This window comes from Syngnathus typhle, linkage group LG7, assembly GCF_033458585.1.
Source record: "Syngnathus typhle isolate RoL2023-S1 ecotype Sweden linkage group LG7, RoL_Styp_1.0, whole genome shotgun sequence".
NCBI classification, from domain to species: Eukaryota; Metazoa; Chordata; class Actinopteri; order Syngnathiformes; family Syngnathidae; genus Syngnathus; species Syngnathus typhle.
The window spans coordinates 12,504,939-12,521,717 of NC_083744.1; the positions used below are offsets into that span (position 1 = coordinate 12,504,939).

Consider the following 16,779-nt stretch of genomic DNA (forward strand, 5'->3'; position numbering starts at 1 on the left):
ACTCTAACTAACTAGCAGATGGGGTGTGTGTGTGTGTGTGTGAGTGCGTTTGTGTATACTCTTCAATCGCACGCTCACTGAGATAGGCAGCAGGCAGCTTAGACTGATAGAATCTACAGCTCCCCATGCAGGTGTTTTCCTTCCAGCAGTCAAACGCTGCCACTGACAACAACACACACACACATACATGTACATACATGCATGACTGCCAACAGACACACACTAACACACACAGACACAGAGAACAAGTCCTGGCTGCGGAGGCTGACATCTGACTCCAGAGGGGCCAGCTGGTCTTTCTAGGAGGCTTAACGGTGAATTATCATCCTTCACTAACCCTGCGGCACACATCCTTCTCTCCGGCCCTCCCTCTTTTTAAACTCTCCAGCACACACACACACACGCACATGCACACGCACGCACTGTAGATCTATCGTCTGTTCTGGCTGTTCCCTTTCCCCTCCTCTGTCCCTCTCCAAGTGAATAGGCTTCTGCTCCTTCCCCCTTCCTGTCTCCACCTCCTGCTGTACTTGCCCAGTGAAAGACTTCAAGGCCAAAGTCAGATTGTCATTAACCGTGACCAACAGAAGCCCCACAACATGCACACACGCACGCACGCACTCACTTATACGAACGTACAATTAATCGTAAACTGCGTACAACTGTTTGTTCTGATCAAAGTTTCCTCCATTCTGACTTGTAATATTCTGATACAATCATCAGCACAATAAATAGTGACAGAAAACACAAGTCAAAAAGCCAACTTTTATAACTGTAATTCATCAGTAGTTGTTTCAAATAGTACTTCTAATAGAAGTATTCCTACATGGGTGGGTCTCAGAAAGTATGGTCCAACCGGATTGGCAAACGCTGAACCAGTTTGGAAGCCATTATTCTCCTCCATTTACAATCAATCCCAGTTTACAATATTGCAGACATACTGCGAGATGAAATACAAGACTCGACTGAGATTTGTGCTGTTGTTTGTGTGCGAAACTATTTTGAGAGCTGAAAAATAGCCGTTGCAGCCACATGAAAATACCCATGTAATTAGACAGCCTCTTACACCCTTTAAACAAATCGGCTTCAAAAACAAATATCATCAATAAACACGCACAACACAATTGCGTTTAATCAAGTCCCATGTTCGGCTTGAAAAACAAATATTATCAATAAACATGCACACCACAATACAACACAATTGAATTTAATCAAGTCTCACGTTATCCAGAATGTGTTTTGTTTTGTTTTTGAACTGTAAATTCAGTAAATTGAAGAGTAAGTTCAATTGACGCTGCAAAATTGGGAGAAGAATTCCGATTTGTTAGAATCAGGTGTTGTCTACTGCCCACGCCATGTGGATTTTGGAGACATCTCAAGCCAAGCGAGGAAGCATCTACCGCGGCAGCAGTGGTGACGAGCTTGCTCGACAGCCTGCCTGGCGGGCAGTGGACTGTTTAAAGTCGGCTTAACAAAGTCACCTAGTGGAAAAAAAAAAAGATTTCCATTCATAGGCAAGCCATCTGGCTAGCCACTCAATAGCAGGTGGTGGGTGAAAAGACGGCCCTGTCAACGTCATGACGTCACCCGTTCCAACATGGCGCAGTGCATTTAACGGTGGAGAGGGGGATTATTTTGTATACATGCAAGATTATTAATACAAGATTAGACACCTTAAATGGAAACACCAGATATTGCCCAAACTTTATACGATTGCTCTCTTTCCTCAGCAAAACCTCAATGTGGGACCTCCAGATGTAAGGGAAACTTGGTATAATAAACTGCACATTCCAAACATCTTCTCCTATAGATTGGTTATGATGCGTGTACGCCTCCTGGTTATTACATTGAATATCTGCTACAAAAATCCCATCAATCTGCTATCATTCACCTTGTTTTTTTCTTACTCCCTTTTAGACATTCATTTTTAATTTTTGACATGTTCCTAGAAGAAGCACATCATGGCATCCTTTGCACAGCTCCTTCTTTTCTAGCCTATTTTCCTGCAGCCAGTGGGGGGTATCTAACCAGAGATAGGCCTGTCACAGTAAGATATTACTTTTTCATTTTTTGCTCACCTGCAGCTCATTTTACCTATACTGGCACACAAAACCACCATTAATGATAGTGAGGTGTTGAGGAAAATGGTTTAAGGGGTTCCAAGAGAGCATACATTATGTTTTTTGCTTAAATAAAATACGCTTTCTTGAACAATTCGACGAGTTTTCTAGAGGCAGACCATAACCGCATCGGCAAGATGGACACAGGTGGAAATTGAAGGCGGCAAATTGTGCATTTTTTCCCTCAATTTAAAGAAGCAATCAACCCAAATTACCCCCACTAAAACGGGTGAGCAGTGATTCAAAAACTGAGAAGCAGTTTTGCTCTCTGTGTTTATGGATGCATTTTTGCCATATTGATCATGTTGAGGCTGCTATCACCTGATCATACTGTAACTGTGAAAGATGTGAACAAGCATTGACACATCCAGCAGCCACAAAACAGCAACAACATTTATTTGGCTTTACTTGACAAATGTGAATGAGTTATTAGCAATGCACACCGGCTGTTGTGAAGCAGGTGGTGTGCAGTGGCTTTATCACAACATTTCACTGAACCAGCTGACCACTGCAGTTCAGAACACAGATGAGGAAAGATTGGGAAAAGACCAAAGAAATACTCCTGGGTCCAAAAAGCAAAACAAGAACATAGTAAAAGTCTCTAAAAGGTCACGAACATTAGTCTTTAAAATGCAATAAGTCTGTAGATGACTAATGGATTTTGACTATCTTTAGTGCTACCTGGCAATGTCCGCACGCAAGATTCCATGAACTGAGTCAGAGAAAAAGAAGTACTCAAGACCCAAGGTCATATTTTTTTTTACTTGAAGAAGTCCTGATTGGACGCAATAACATGAAGAATTCACTAGTGACCACTCTGCATGGAGAGAGAGGGGCGCGAGGGAGGCACAGCTGGTGGCAGCCAGAGGACCATCTGCTCATTATTATATTAGCTCAAAAATGGACACACACACAAGCACAAACACATTTTCTGTTTTCTGTGTGTCGGAGGGACCTTAGGGCTCTTCAGCACTCTCTTGTGGACAACGGCTGAAACGCTAGGGGTCGTATTTGAAAACTTGAGGTGCATCCTAACATGCATTCTGTGGTCATCACAAATCCCTGCCCTCTATTTGCAGGGACACTTTGCCTGCTGGCTCGCTGGCAAGAACTTTTCCTCAATTTTCACACACACATCGCTATTAAAATACGAGCACTAATGAAGTTGCATTGAATGGAACTTTTAAAAAATTGTTTCACAACATTATTTAAAGCTTGAGAGTTTGAGGGGCTTTGCATTTCTCAAGGTCGTACTTTACTGGCACAATGGAAGAGGTGATGCAATGACGCGTCTCCTTGTAAAAAATCGAATATAACGATCCATCATCGGTATTAATTTTGATTTGATCAGAGTTCTGGCCTTGAAACCCGGCTAATTGTCTTTGTTTGAAAGTGATCCAAAATTTACTGACCTTGGAAGGCTCTACTGTATAGTTTTCTAGAGCAGGTGTTTCCGACTGGTTTTGTCCAACGGACCATGATTATAACCAAGAAGCAACTCGAGGAAAGCTGCTTTGGCGGAATACTATTTTATTTTGCACCAAAGGAGGATAAACCTATACAGACTTTTTATTTGCATATGTATGTTTATTTTGGGAATCTCAGCTACATTTGACATAATTTGGAGGGGTTACAAAATTAGCTGGGAAATAAATCAAGTTTAAATAATAAATACATTTTATTTTTTAAAATATTACAATTATTTTCTATTTCCAATTTCACGGACCACCAGCAATACCGCCACAGACCACTAGAAAGCCGCGGCCCACCGGTTGACAATGACTGTTCTAGAAAAACCGATATAATGTACGATGGAGTCAGACACTCATCCCAAGGAAAGGAAAGGCTGTTCCATCTCAGTGTCCATCCTGTTTATCATTGATGACAAAGTACCTCTGTGCTTATGTACCCTAGTGGATGTAAGATGAAATACATCTGATAAAAGGAGTCTTTGAAATGGTTGGCTCACCGTCTTTGAACTAGCTGGTCCAGGTGAACTTATCAAAACAAGTATCAAACACATTTGGAAGGACCAGCTTTGTGTCTAATATATGCAGGTGAGTAGCATGTCCAGAATACATAGTTGCTAGAGTAATCGTAAACGATTTCCTGCAAGACATAATGAATAAATGCATGCACACAAAACACATATTGACAGTGTTAGTCATTCTGCAATTTTCTGACACCCAATGCCCTCTGAGATTATTTGAGAAAATACGACACGCAACAAAACAACTCTGGCTCTGTTCTTCATTTTTTCCCCATCCGTGAATTTTGTGTACTGCTTGTCCATTAGAATTGCGGGCTGTGGATGAAGGGGGGGGGGGGGGGGTGGTACTGGCGTGCTTGGAGAAAATTCTCGCAACATGAGGAGGCATACTATATTGCTACCCTCAATTCCACCATGCTGTGTCTTTGTTGTGTATTTTAAAGAAAAACATCTCGAAAACATCTCTGCAAATCTTTGCAATAATAGTTCCATTTTTTGTTACATTTCATTTAATTATCTCTACAACCATGAATTAAAATGTATTCCTCTCAAGTCATTTTTCATATACAGGGGATCCTCGGTTTACGACGTTGAGCCGTTCCGACATAAACAGAATTTCAGTGTAAATCGGAACAGTAATAAAATGAAAAATTACAGTAATAAAAAAAAGGAGAAAACAATTCCTTACCTTTATTCCTGTGGTTGGCTTGCACACTAGAAAGGGCGCAGCAAGACAGAGCCGACGCAAAAGTCCAAAATGGCGTAAACCATGTGAGTGGGTAACGCAGTGTTCCTCGGTCTACAGCCTCTCTCGCAGTGTATTCTTCCGTCCCGTGCAACAACTAGTTCCCACGTGCGTTATGAATCTTACGAAGAATCTTACGACACCTTTACGACTCAAAACTGCTTAGGTTGAGAAAAATGCTTCAAATATATGAGACGTGTGTTGTAAACACGAAACCGTAAAATTCGAGACCATCGTAAACCGAGGACCCCCTGTAGTATGCAGTGCGAAATTGATTCTTTTCCTCTATTATCCTCACTTGAAAGTCAGAATCCCATCCTCCAAACCTTTATATTTTTTTCTCCACTGACCCTAGAATTGTTCTATTTTGCTCCGTATAGTAACAAGTTGAGAAGAGGACAAAGGCCTCCAAACTTCAACAACTCGGTGCCTTGATAGGTGTTGTTGTTTTAGTTAGCCACAAAGAAAGCAATATTTAATGTTCGTTTGCGAAAAATAGTTCAGCATCTAGTGGTTGCTAATTGTGATTTGTGGAATGTTTCATGGTAATTAAGCACTTTTTTGGGGGCAGAGGAGGTTTCTGTTTGGGGAAATGTGTTCGTAACAAATCTGGCGGGTCATTGAGGCATTCCTATTAAAATGCAGTACTACTCGATGAAAACAGTACAAACAGTCAAATTGATGAATGAGCATTTTTCCCAATGTTTGACATGTTTTGTTCATTAGCACTCACCATACATCTTCCCTTCATCCGACAATATAATTTTCCTTCTTCCACATGGCGGGTAAATGGCAAGAGCTTCTTGGAAGCTTTGCTCAATGTCAGGACTCCACACCCCCTCAGGGTCTCCGTCCATTGTCTTGTCCCCTCCAGAGTCACTCAGTCTGTCCATGTCGTCCCCGGGACTCTCACTGCCACTCCAACTGCTGCGCTCCATCCTGGCAGCTAAATGTTGACAAGCTGGTGTGCGGTCAGTGCACAAGCAAAAAAAAACTAGTTGGTTTTGGAGGGTTAGCCCCAAATTGTTTACGATCCAAAATGATGCCTCAAAATTGGTTGGCAAACCATAGAAAAGAGAGATGTTGGTCAAAATCCCAGGGCATGTGGCAGGGAACCTATGAAAACAGGACAAAGGAAAGAAATGTTTGTGTGATGTATGCAGAAAAAATGAAGAGCTCAAAGGATCCAAAATGATCAATTATCAGGATTATTCAGTCGCTTGGATTCTGATGTCAGTATACACACATTTTCTAATAGCCACTGCAAAAGCATCATGATTACAATTATGTTTGTACTTATTTCATAATCATGGATGCCATTTTCCAAATATAGGCATGCTTTCACCAAAATGCTGAAGTGGTCACCAGTGTCTATGCTTTATTATCTCAACCCGCATCAGTTAAATCGAAAAAGCTGTCACAGACTAGTTACCGTTTAAAATAAAGATTCACTTTGAACATAAGTGTTTTTTTTCTGAACTCTTCTAAATACAGGATTATAAAAATAATAAGTGTTTCAATTTTGTTTGTGAGACTGAATCACACACACACACTTGAGAAAAAAGCCGCATTGCTAGGAAAATGCCAAATTTATAGAATAAACTCAAGCATTGACAATGGCTACATTTCACTAACATTCCTGATAAACCACATGCACAATACTGTTCTGATCAAATAGTATAACCTGAATTGACTATAGCCTTCACTGATGCGATTGTTAACACCCAGATGCCTTACTATAAAGTGAGTCTAAATATCAATTTCTATATTTAGTAGACCTAAAGTATCTGCCCACTGCTGGAGGCCTATTATTGCTTCTATAATCAGCATTTTTCCCAACAAGAGACAAAGTGGAACAACAAACACTACACATCGCAAGTAGACAATAAGGAGAAAGAAAAAAAACATACATGGGTTTGCCAGCTGCCTACAATTCTCCCCAAATCCCCTACGGTAAACAGCAGGGTTGGCCAAGTACACCACACACACACATACACTAATACACAATTGCAGTGCCAGCTCCTTGGGCAAACATGTCATTTTGTCAGGGCTCAACTGTTCACACTTCCCATGCGCTGTCCCTTGCCACAGCATGAACAAACAGTTTGAATTGTGTGTGTGTGTGTGGGGGGGGGGGGGGGGGGGGGTTAGGTTTGGCTTGGAGATTAACACGCATACATATATGCAACAGGAGCATGTAAAATTTGACTCCATTTAAGAGGGTCCACACACTTGAGCAGTGCATGATAAGTCAATAAGAACAAACAAAGCTGCAAGGGAACATCAGATGACTTGGACTCCCCAGAACACGCAATAAATGAGATGTGCTGTTTTCACGAGTGTTTGTCCTCCGGTTCCCCTTCCGTGCTCATTCTGTTCTCTTCCATTTATGTTTCCTCTCCAAATTCCTGCCCTTTACCTCCATCCCCTCTCCTCTCCTGCCCTTACACCCCTCAGTTTTCCATTCAGGCAAGAGTCCATTCATTCCAAAGGCGGCATGTTGTTTCTACTGCTCCGGCAGTGTGTGTGACAGTGTGCATATACAGCTGCATGTCTTCAAGTGATAATACACCCAGTGACATCATTCACCTCCATGTAAAATAAAAAAAAATAAAAATAAAAAATACAGATTTTGGTCAGCATGGATTTAAATGTCTTAGACTATTGTTTAGCAAGGATTGATGTTTATCATTAATGAAGGATTGGGTTTTTTTCTTGTTATATGACACACAACCACATCTCTCTTTAACCTTTAGAAAAGAAATAGATTCATCACCTTTTTTTTGTATGCTTCCTACCTCAATAACAAATAACACGCAGATCGACAAATGTGCTTAGGATTTTTGGGTAACTAAATTCATAACACAGATTGGGGTTTTTTTTGCCAGCTATTTTCTTCAAATACCTTTTTCAACATAAAAATGCTTCAAATTTTCAATGCAACATCAACTGTTATCTTCCTTTGATTTGTCCACTTAACGCATCAGGTTGATATCGCAACAAATGACCATTTGCGAGCTCATAATGAATTTGGGGTCTTTTTTAATTCATCTGGAATTGCTTATAATGAGGGAGTTATTGAAGGGGGCAAAAGGAGTGAATTTTTATGAGCTTCTTGCATGAGAGGGGCCCAGTAACAGATGGACGCTGGAGAGAAACATTAGTCACACAACAATCAACTCTGACTACTGGGCTTCATATCCTGAGTTACCCCTTCTTCTCCTTAAGTGTATGCATGCGTGTGCATGTGTGTGTGTGTGTCATCAGCCAGGCTTGGGACACTCCAGCCAGGACAGCAGGCTTCACGGTGTTAGTGCCAAACCCTCAGCAGAACACACGCAGGGCATCGAGCCACAATCCTGCAGCTGCCTTGGACCCTCATGTTCTCCCTTGGTGTATCCATTCTTTTTCTATGAAGCATATGAGTTTGTTGCAGCACCTAAACAAGCCAAAGACATGTATGCTTTTATGTGCATGTAAAGCCCATGGCTAAAAGCCTCCATGTTGTTTTAATCCTGTAAAAATGTCCTCTTGTTTGCACACTGAGAGGGTATGAAGATGTGGATGGTGGGCTCTTGTTGGTACAATACTATATTACCAGCTACTCTTTTCCCTCCATTAATTCTTCAATTGGACCACTCGACAGCATCTGTTCTAACTGGTTCCAATATGTGCACAGTTTCTAGAAAGGCGGGGTTTTCACATAATCCTCAAAGCACAAACATTGTTCTACTTTTGTCAGGCTTAAGTGCACCCCTGAGGATAAAAACAATTTATTCTGAATTATGTAATATTTTGCCTTCAGCTCAAGGACCATACTTGTTTTTAAAGCAATTGACTATTTCACTATGTAAGAATATTTAGGTGATCTTTCATTTGTCTTGTTACCTGATCAGATTTGCAAGGCAAAAATTCTTGATGTTTTGCTCATGTTTTTCAAACAGAATATATCCAAGAAGATGATCTGTACCACCGCTGACACACTTTCTGTCCCTGAACTTGACAAGGTCTAAAGGAATAACCATAAAGCACATAAAATAACATTTTCTTCTCTCTGATGCTGTGGACGTTCTCTCTAAATGATCGCTTGTGTTGTAAGATGTGAAAGCAAAAAAAAAAAAATCAGAAAAAGCCCTCTTGAATGGCTCAAAATTATTCAGCCTTAATAGGAGGCACTTGAGATGATAATAGGTACGTGCTGACTCCCATTAAATATGAGTTTGAACGTGATTAATTCTGAACACAGCCACATCCCTAGGTACTATTATATATGCATCCTGCAATAAGATTAAGGTGAGGCATTTAAAGATTTAAAGACAAACAAAAGAAATTTAACTGGTGATGCTTGGAAGAGAGCTGGCTGACTCCAAAATGAAGTGCACTACATTAACATAATTTACATAATTGATAATGTAACAAAGGCATGGGTTATTATGAAAGGAAAGCTTTACTTTAGCCAATAGTCTGAATTAAATAAATTAAAAAAAAAGAATTGAAAATGACTGTCCAATTTAAAACCCAAATTAAATTCAAGGCTGTTGTCTTTAGATACGACGCCAGAAGGCCCAGGTCACCAAAAGGGCCACTGGGACCAAACATAGCGGTTTTCATTCTATTGAAGTTCAAGAAATATAGTGCTTTGATTTCCTCCAGACAAGAAAAAAAGTGTTCTTTAGGAGCAAGTGTTCTTTTAGCTTTGCGGGACATAGATCTGACTGTCCTCCAGATTGCCGTGAAAGGAAATACCATGCTTTCTTAAGATGGAACCCAGGGGCAAAAAATACAAAGGAAACAGCAGGGGCCCTAAAATTGAACCCTGTGGAACACTGTTATTTTTAATGTCTTTGTTTTTCCACATCTCAATTTTACTTTACATACAGCACTTTGTATGTAGTTGTGGTTGTTTTATAGTGCGCTATAAATAATTTTGAGCTAAGTTGAGAAAGTTCACCCATCTTCCTTGCTTTCCATGCTGTTTGGGAACAGCCATTGGAATTCTCAGTCCTACACTATTTTGCACTGCACTAACTCACTACAAGCTGCATCTCGATAGCTAACATGGCCTAGTTTCGCCATTCGACGGTGTAAGTGACGAGTCCTCACATTCATTGCGGCAATTAAGCAAATATTCTGAAAAGTTTCGTTATCACTAAAGGAGCAGATGACGTAAATACCAGGAGAAAACAGAGAAGCGACTGTGAACTATAGTCGTGAAATACCAAAAAGTGCATGTGACTTGATGTGTTTGTGTATCACTGTTTTTGTATTGCAAACGTCAACCTAAAAAGATTGGATACAATGAATAAATGGGAAGTCGCTGATGGCGTAGGGCTGGGGTGTCAAACTCCTTTTTTTCGCGGGCCGCATTGTAGTCATAGCTTCTTTCGGAGGGCCATTATGACTGTCAACCCAAATAAATGTATGAGCACCTCATATTATATACAGTAAAAGCTACAAAACAAACTGACAAATAACTCGTTTTCAAATCAGACGAGTAAAAACTGGTCAAATATTAAAAAAAGAAGAAGATATTATTAAAAGTGAAGACAATTTGCAATTCTAGTAATGACACACACATTTGATGCGCAATTTGTCTTCGCTGGTCACATAAAATGATGTGGCGGGCCGTATCTGGCCCCCGGGCTTGAGTTTGACACCTGTGGTGTAGGGGTACACTCGCCTGACTTGTGTGTTGGCAGTTTGGGATTGATTCCCGCTCAGTGGCGGTGTGCATGTGGGTGTGACTGGTTGTTCGTCTTTATGTGTGCCCTGCGACTGGCTGGTTAGACTCCAGCACCCCCCGCGGCCCTGAACAGGATGAGCGGTGTTGGAAATGTATATAATATATATATTTTTTTATAAAAACAGCAATGGTGCAATGCTCTGAAACAGCGACATCAACCAGCTATAGACACAAGAAAATGTAGTGGCTACGCTGCCACTGCTTGTGCATCTCACAACACTACATCCTTTGATGGAGAATCGAGCAGAGTCACATGAGGACACGTGTCCTTGATCACAAAGTGGGAGAGCATGACATCACCAGAGCATATGTGGAAGACTACAGGCCCAAGTGATTAATAGATGAACAGGCTTTCGAGGGACAGTCTACATGACACAGTTTCTATTAACCTAAAAGGCTGAGTTTCTTCTTGTTTGGGTCTGGATGGACATTTTGCTTCACTAATGACTCAATTAATGAGTCTATTAATCAGGAAGGAAGACGCTGGAGCCTGACGTTGAGAGAGCTGCATATCGGAAAATTAAAAATGATCTCGTACTTGCGACTTTCGATTGTCCCATCAGGGTTTGTCACAGCGACTCACTCAAATGATGATTTATTTGGAAGTCTTTGCGCCGGGTGCCCTTCCTGAAGCAACCCATCTTTTTTTGGGGGGGGGGGGGGGGGGTCTGAGCCTGGCAGGGTATCTCACAAATGTCCATCTGGATGAATAGACAAAAATTCACCCAAATCTGCCCAGATACTTAGAAGATGACATAGATTTTCTTTGCTCATTTAATTCCGCCGTTTGGTGTCCCAATACTTTTCCAGATGATCCGATGAGGTGGATCTGTAAGTTTGGTAAAGAAAGTAAAAGAAAGTATAAGAAGTAAAAGTATAAAGAAAGTAGTTAAGTTATTGACTGATTTGACCTTTTCAGAAGCAAGTAGCTTACACGAAAAAAACGTTAAGACCCTTCATGCTTCTTCTGTTCTATACCAACATGAAGGATTTGACAATAAAGCTGACTCTGACTCTGACCTTACGAGTGAGATGCTTGCTTTTTATTGTGATGAAAACACTTTGATTCATAGGAAACTCATTATAGACCATGTCTTCATTAGCACTGAAGCACTCACACAAGGTAATTGGTCCCAGGCTGCACACAAATACAATGATCAGCTTATGGCGTGGGAAATATGACGGGAAGGTTGAAATCTTTTCTGTGGTCGACATGTGCTTTTTTTTGCTGAGTCAGAGGAAGCCATTATCTAGCCTTTTCCTTATGGATAAAGCAGGGATGTGACACACAACACAAAACAACACACACACAAACGCAGAACCACACAAAACAACAAGATGTGGCACAAGAGGAAAGAGGCCAGGGGAGCTATACCAACACCATTTAATAAGTGTGAATTTAGGAGCATTGCCCAGACAGACACTGGTGTGTGCCCGTGTGTGTGTGTGCGTGCGTGTTTGTGTCTACATATAGAAATACTTTAAACACAACACACCAGAAGTACCCCATCCATCCGCCACAATTAGATCCTCTTCTACCTAATAATTGCATTCACCCAACCACACGCACACACACAGCCATATATGTGTTGTCCATTATATCTTGGTTATTGCTTTTTTATTTCGATAGATGTACGTCGATTAAGAGGCATGGGTTGAGGTTGCTGTAAATCCAGAAAGGCTGCAAACGTGTCTAAGCGTATGTGCAGTATCTTATTAGATGATATTCAATCTGGTCATTTCCTGTTCCTCTCTCACAAAGCAGTATAAAACAGAAGTCGAATCGAGAGTTAGCGGAAGAGCAACAGGATCAACATAATCAACAATGGTAAGCAAGCATATACTGACTGTACTTAAAAGAGCGCTCAATCTGCTCAATCAGCCTATCATGCATGTTTTGGGGAAGTGGGAGGAAACCGGAGTACCTGGAGAAAACCCATGCAGGCACAGGGAGAACATGCAAACTCCACACAGGGAGGGTGCCTTTAAAAGGTGCCTCAAAGTTGTACATATAAAACAGTACATTTTTGTGCACATATACAGACATCCACTTTTGGAGCTATTCAGTTTTTGGCCAATGTCCTCAGAAATGCTGGAGAGGATTTATGTTCCTTTCATCTCATTTCGTTGCAGAGATTCATCAAGGAAAATGTTTGTCGCTACTTGTGCTGTATTATTATTATTTATCATATCAGGAGATATTCTTTGGCTCGTGGTTCTGGTGCTCAAAGGCTAACAAAATTTGAAGCAGCATTAGCTCGGTTTGGAATTGATGGATCATGTAAATATAGCAACTAATGGCTGGCGAGATGATGGTCCAGTCCCTGACTACTGTCAATGTGCCCTTCACCAAGGCACCTAACTACCCAATTTCACCTCAGATGTGTATAGTCACTCACCATTTGTGTGTCTGCAGATTACTCCTGACGTCTGTCCTTGCACGCCTGCAAATGTTAGTTTGGGTTCTCAAAAAAATAGAGGTAAATACCAAAGTGTTTAATTTGTCTTCAGGTCTTACAGGAATTTTAATTAAATGTCTCTATGGAGTGTGTCACTAGTTTTGATATTTCTGAAAAGGTCATTCTCATATCTTTCGGATGCCAAGCCAAAATGAAGACTGGTATGATAAAAGTGAGTTGAAAATATTTTGATGGGTTGCTATGATTTAAATCACTGCACAGGCCATTATTTGAAATGTATTTGGATGTTTATGACATTGTAATTGTGTATGCACATTCTTACTTGACAAAATAAAATGTCATTAAATAGACACAGATTGTTGGTCGCTATCAAAGAGTTGTTTCCCAAAATGCTTCACATTTATTCGAACCATTCTGAAAAAAACTGCATTCCTTTACCTTCACCTGCTAGTTGAAAACTGACTGTTTATATGCGCTCAATAAGCCGTTCAAAAGATTTATCGCAATGGCTTCAGTCACGTAAACAAAACACGCATAACATTTATTGTCTTTTGAAATGGAAATGCAGTTTGAAGCACATTTCGCCGACACACAATCTGTCATTTTACTCGTCTGCTCGTCAACCTGAACAACCTCATAATAGACTTTCCTGTTAGTCTTGATCAACAGGTAGCGTTTACTATCGTGTCCCTCATCAGCTAATTTATGCAACATGTGAAATGTAGTGAAACTGTTTTTTTTTTTGTTTTTTTTAATCTACATTTTTAACCTACATAAATTAATTTCAGAATAAAAAAATATTTTTCCTTACTGCTTGAAAACTGCCTTAAAGACTGTGTACGTGACATACATGTCAAAATTAGTTGCACTTTAATGAGTTATCTTTTTTCAGAGATTTTGGATAATTATTTGGATATGTCTCTTAATTTATCTTGATCTGTGTTGCCCTGCATCTGTTGCTTTTTGGCTTGTTGCCATCAGATCAACCGCAGTGACTAACCCTCACTGGGAAGCCTGAATCAAACTCTTGTTTCCTGAGCCCAGCATGAGGCGAACAGGAAGTGGGGATTTCAGCTCCATCTTGCTTACTTTCCCGGCTGGCTGAGCTGACACGATGAACCCTCCTAGCTGAGAAACAGCTCACTCTGTTGCCTGATTCCTTCCTAGTCCAACCTTGGTTTGTTGTCTTCAGCCGACCTAGCAATGAGCCGTCAGTCTGCTGTCCTTATGTTCTAAGTGTATAACAATATAAAATGAAACCTTTTTGCAAATTGTGATGAATATCAAATTAAAGAGAAAGGATTTTGCCTTTGAATTCTAATCTCTAATCTGATGATGGTGATTCTTTTTACTATTATAGTAAATGCTTTCTCTCCTGTCACACACAGATGGTAAAGTATGTATTGCCATAACACGGCAACGGCATTAGCTATTAATACCTAATCTTTTGAGTGCAACAGTTGAACAAAATACGGTGACCAAAACCCATTTGAAGAAAAATATTACCTAAATCTCGACGAACAAGGGCTAAAATTACAATGACAGACCGGCGGGCCCACCGCTGCACATCACCAAAGCTTACTCTGCAATAAATTGTACAATGACTCTAAATATTGCAATATTGCATGAGATTGTGATCATGAACGCTCCAAAGGCAGAGGTGAAAGAGGTGCATTGTGGGTCAAATTTCATTAGTGACTATTGGCGACAGATTGAAAGACACAGACACAAAGACTACAGGAGAGGAGTGACAGGGTGCCGGCACAGTCCGACAAGCTAGCACAGGCTCTGCTGTCCTCCTGTAGCCACAAACTAACCCCCCAACCCATCCCCACCTCTCCTACCCACCCCACCCAGGAGGATGCCCATTGTTCCCCCTGTCCCCTAAACAAAGCCTACCAAACTCCCACACCAAAACCCACCCCCTCCCCACTTACTCCCATTGCCCCATGCACCCCTCAGATCCCACCCAGTCACTCCACATCTTATAAACGGTCTCTGCTGCTCCCTAAATGTCATCACATACTGTAAATAGTTCACTTTTATTTACACAAACTGCCTGTCCATTAAGTACCACACTGATCCATATTCAAGAAGTGGACCCTTAATGGAAACTAGCATAAAAAAAAAAAAAACATTATATTATAGCAAGCTGCTTCATTGTGATTATGGAATTACAGCTATTTCAGGTTGAGGTCAAGTGTTTTAAATAAGAATTATGTAATTAACAAATGAGCAAAACAAGGGTTCATTCCCAGCTTTATTATCACCTGACACCTGTTGATGCAGGAAATATTCTGCTCAAAGCTTTTGGCAGTAAGGCAGACTAAATCTGATGTTTAAAAAAAAATATATATAGAAGTCTGCATGCCAGATTTTGTCCTCGTGTCAAGAAATGAGACGACAGATGACACAAAAGGGAGCAGCTTGCAGCGAGCAAGTCCACCATACTGACACCGCATTGGTTTGGTACATGAACACACACACAAACATGCACAAGTACACAGCAGTTGTGACTAAAGCACACAGAGGCCATATGGTGCGTCCTCATACACCAACGCCTGTTGCTGCTGTAACAATAGACCTGCCTGGCCGGGACAGCAAGAAGCAAACACACACACACACACACACACACACTCACGCGCACACCAAATGGTCGTTAGTCAGCCGGTCTGCGTTGCTTAGTCCCTGAATAAACGCCTGGATTTGCATTCTGCACCTCCCCTTATCGTCCTCCCCTTCTTAACACACACACGAGCGTGCACACACACACACACACACACACACGGACACACAGTCTACAGGTGCACAAACCACTCAAAACAGATGTCAACGGAATGAAGAGGGAGGGTGGGGGGTGTGGAGGAGGGCAGGAAAGTCGGTGGGGGGAGCTGTTTGCCCAGGGTGACTGAAAAGCTTTGTACACTCCAAGCCTGGACACAGCAAAGACAATGAACCAACACACACACACTTTCACAGCTAAGATAGTACTATAGGAATAAAGCATGTACTGTAACTGTGAATGTGTGTAACAAGTAAAACATCTTACATTTTAAGAATTCATTTTAAGTCTTTCTTTTACACTTCAAAACTCCTTATAGTTTAAATCTCAAATTGATTATACAGTACATGACATCTTAATGATGGCTATTAACTGATGTAATGATGACAATTAGGAATTCTGTCAATTGTATAGCGTGGATTGTTGTTGTGGATCGTCTTCAATACATGCACTCACTGGTTCTAACCACATTTCATCAATAAAAAAAATTAGATAAATAACCCTTATTCAAGCAAGGAAATGCTCATTACCACACATCAATACTGTAATGTCCCAGGCTACAAAACAATTCAATCGCACATCTCAGATATTTGATTAAATGTGCCTTTATCAAGGGTACTTTACACTACAAAAATATACACTGATACTACACAAATACATACTGAGAGTATTTCACTATGGATTTCAACCTACGTAGTACTAGAGAGACCTTTATTAATTACCCATGCATGAGAAACTCAAACAATAGCTCACAAAACGATGGTATTTTAATGTAACAACTGAATTTACCAGTTCTGAATCCATTTTCTGCACCGCTTGCCAGTCTACTCAAATTGAGTGAAAAGTGGAGTACGCCTTGGTCACTAAAGCATTATTTACTTGAATTTTATTTGATTTATTTCTAACTTGTTAATAAGTACTTGGGGATCCTAATATGCATTGCATGACAACTATACAAACAGTCATCCATTAATATAAA

General features: G+C 40.7%; 1 protein-coding gene across 2 annotated transcripts in view; it reads right to left on the reverse strand.

Annotated features, from left to right (window-relative positions):
- LOC133157140 (transcriptional enhancer factor TEF-1-like) overlaps nt 1–16,779 on the reverse strand; it is a 28,983-nt gene that overhangs the window by 11,255 nt on the left and 949 nt on the right. The window contains exon 2 of one of the 2 annotated variants that reach the window (XM_061283433.1): nt 5,589–5,971. The exons of the other annotated variant lie outside the window; for it this stretch is intronic. Within the exon in view, the coding sequence (XP_061139417.1) occupies nt 5,589–5,793 (205 nt within the window). The 5' untranslated portion in view covers nt 5,794–5,971. The remainder of the gene's footprint in view (nt 1–5,588; nt 5,972–16,779) is intronic. 2 annotated transcript variants of the gene reach the window in all.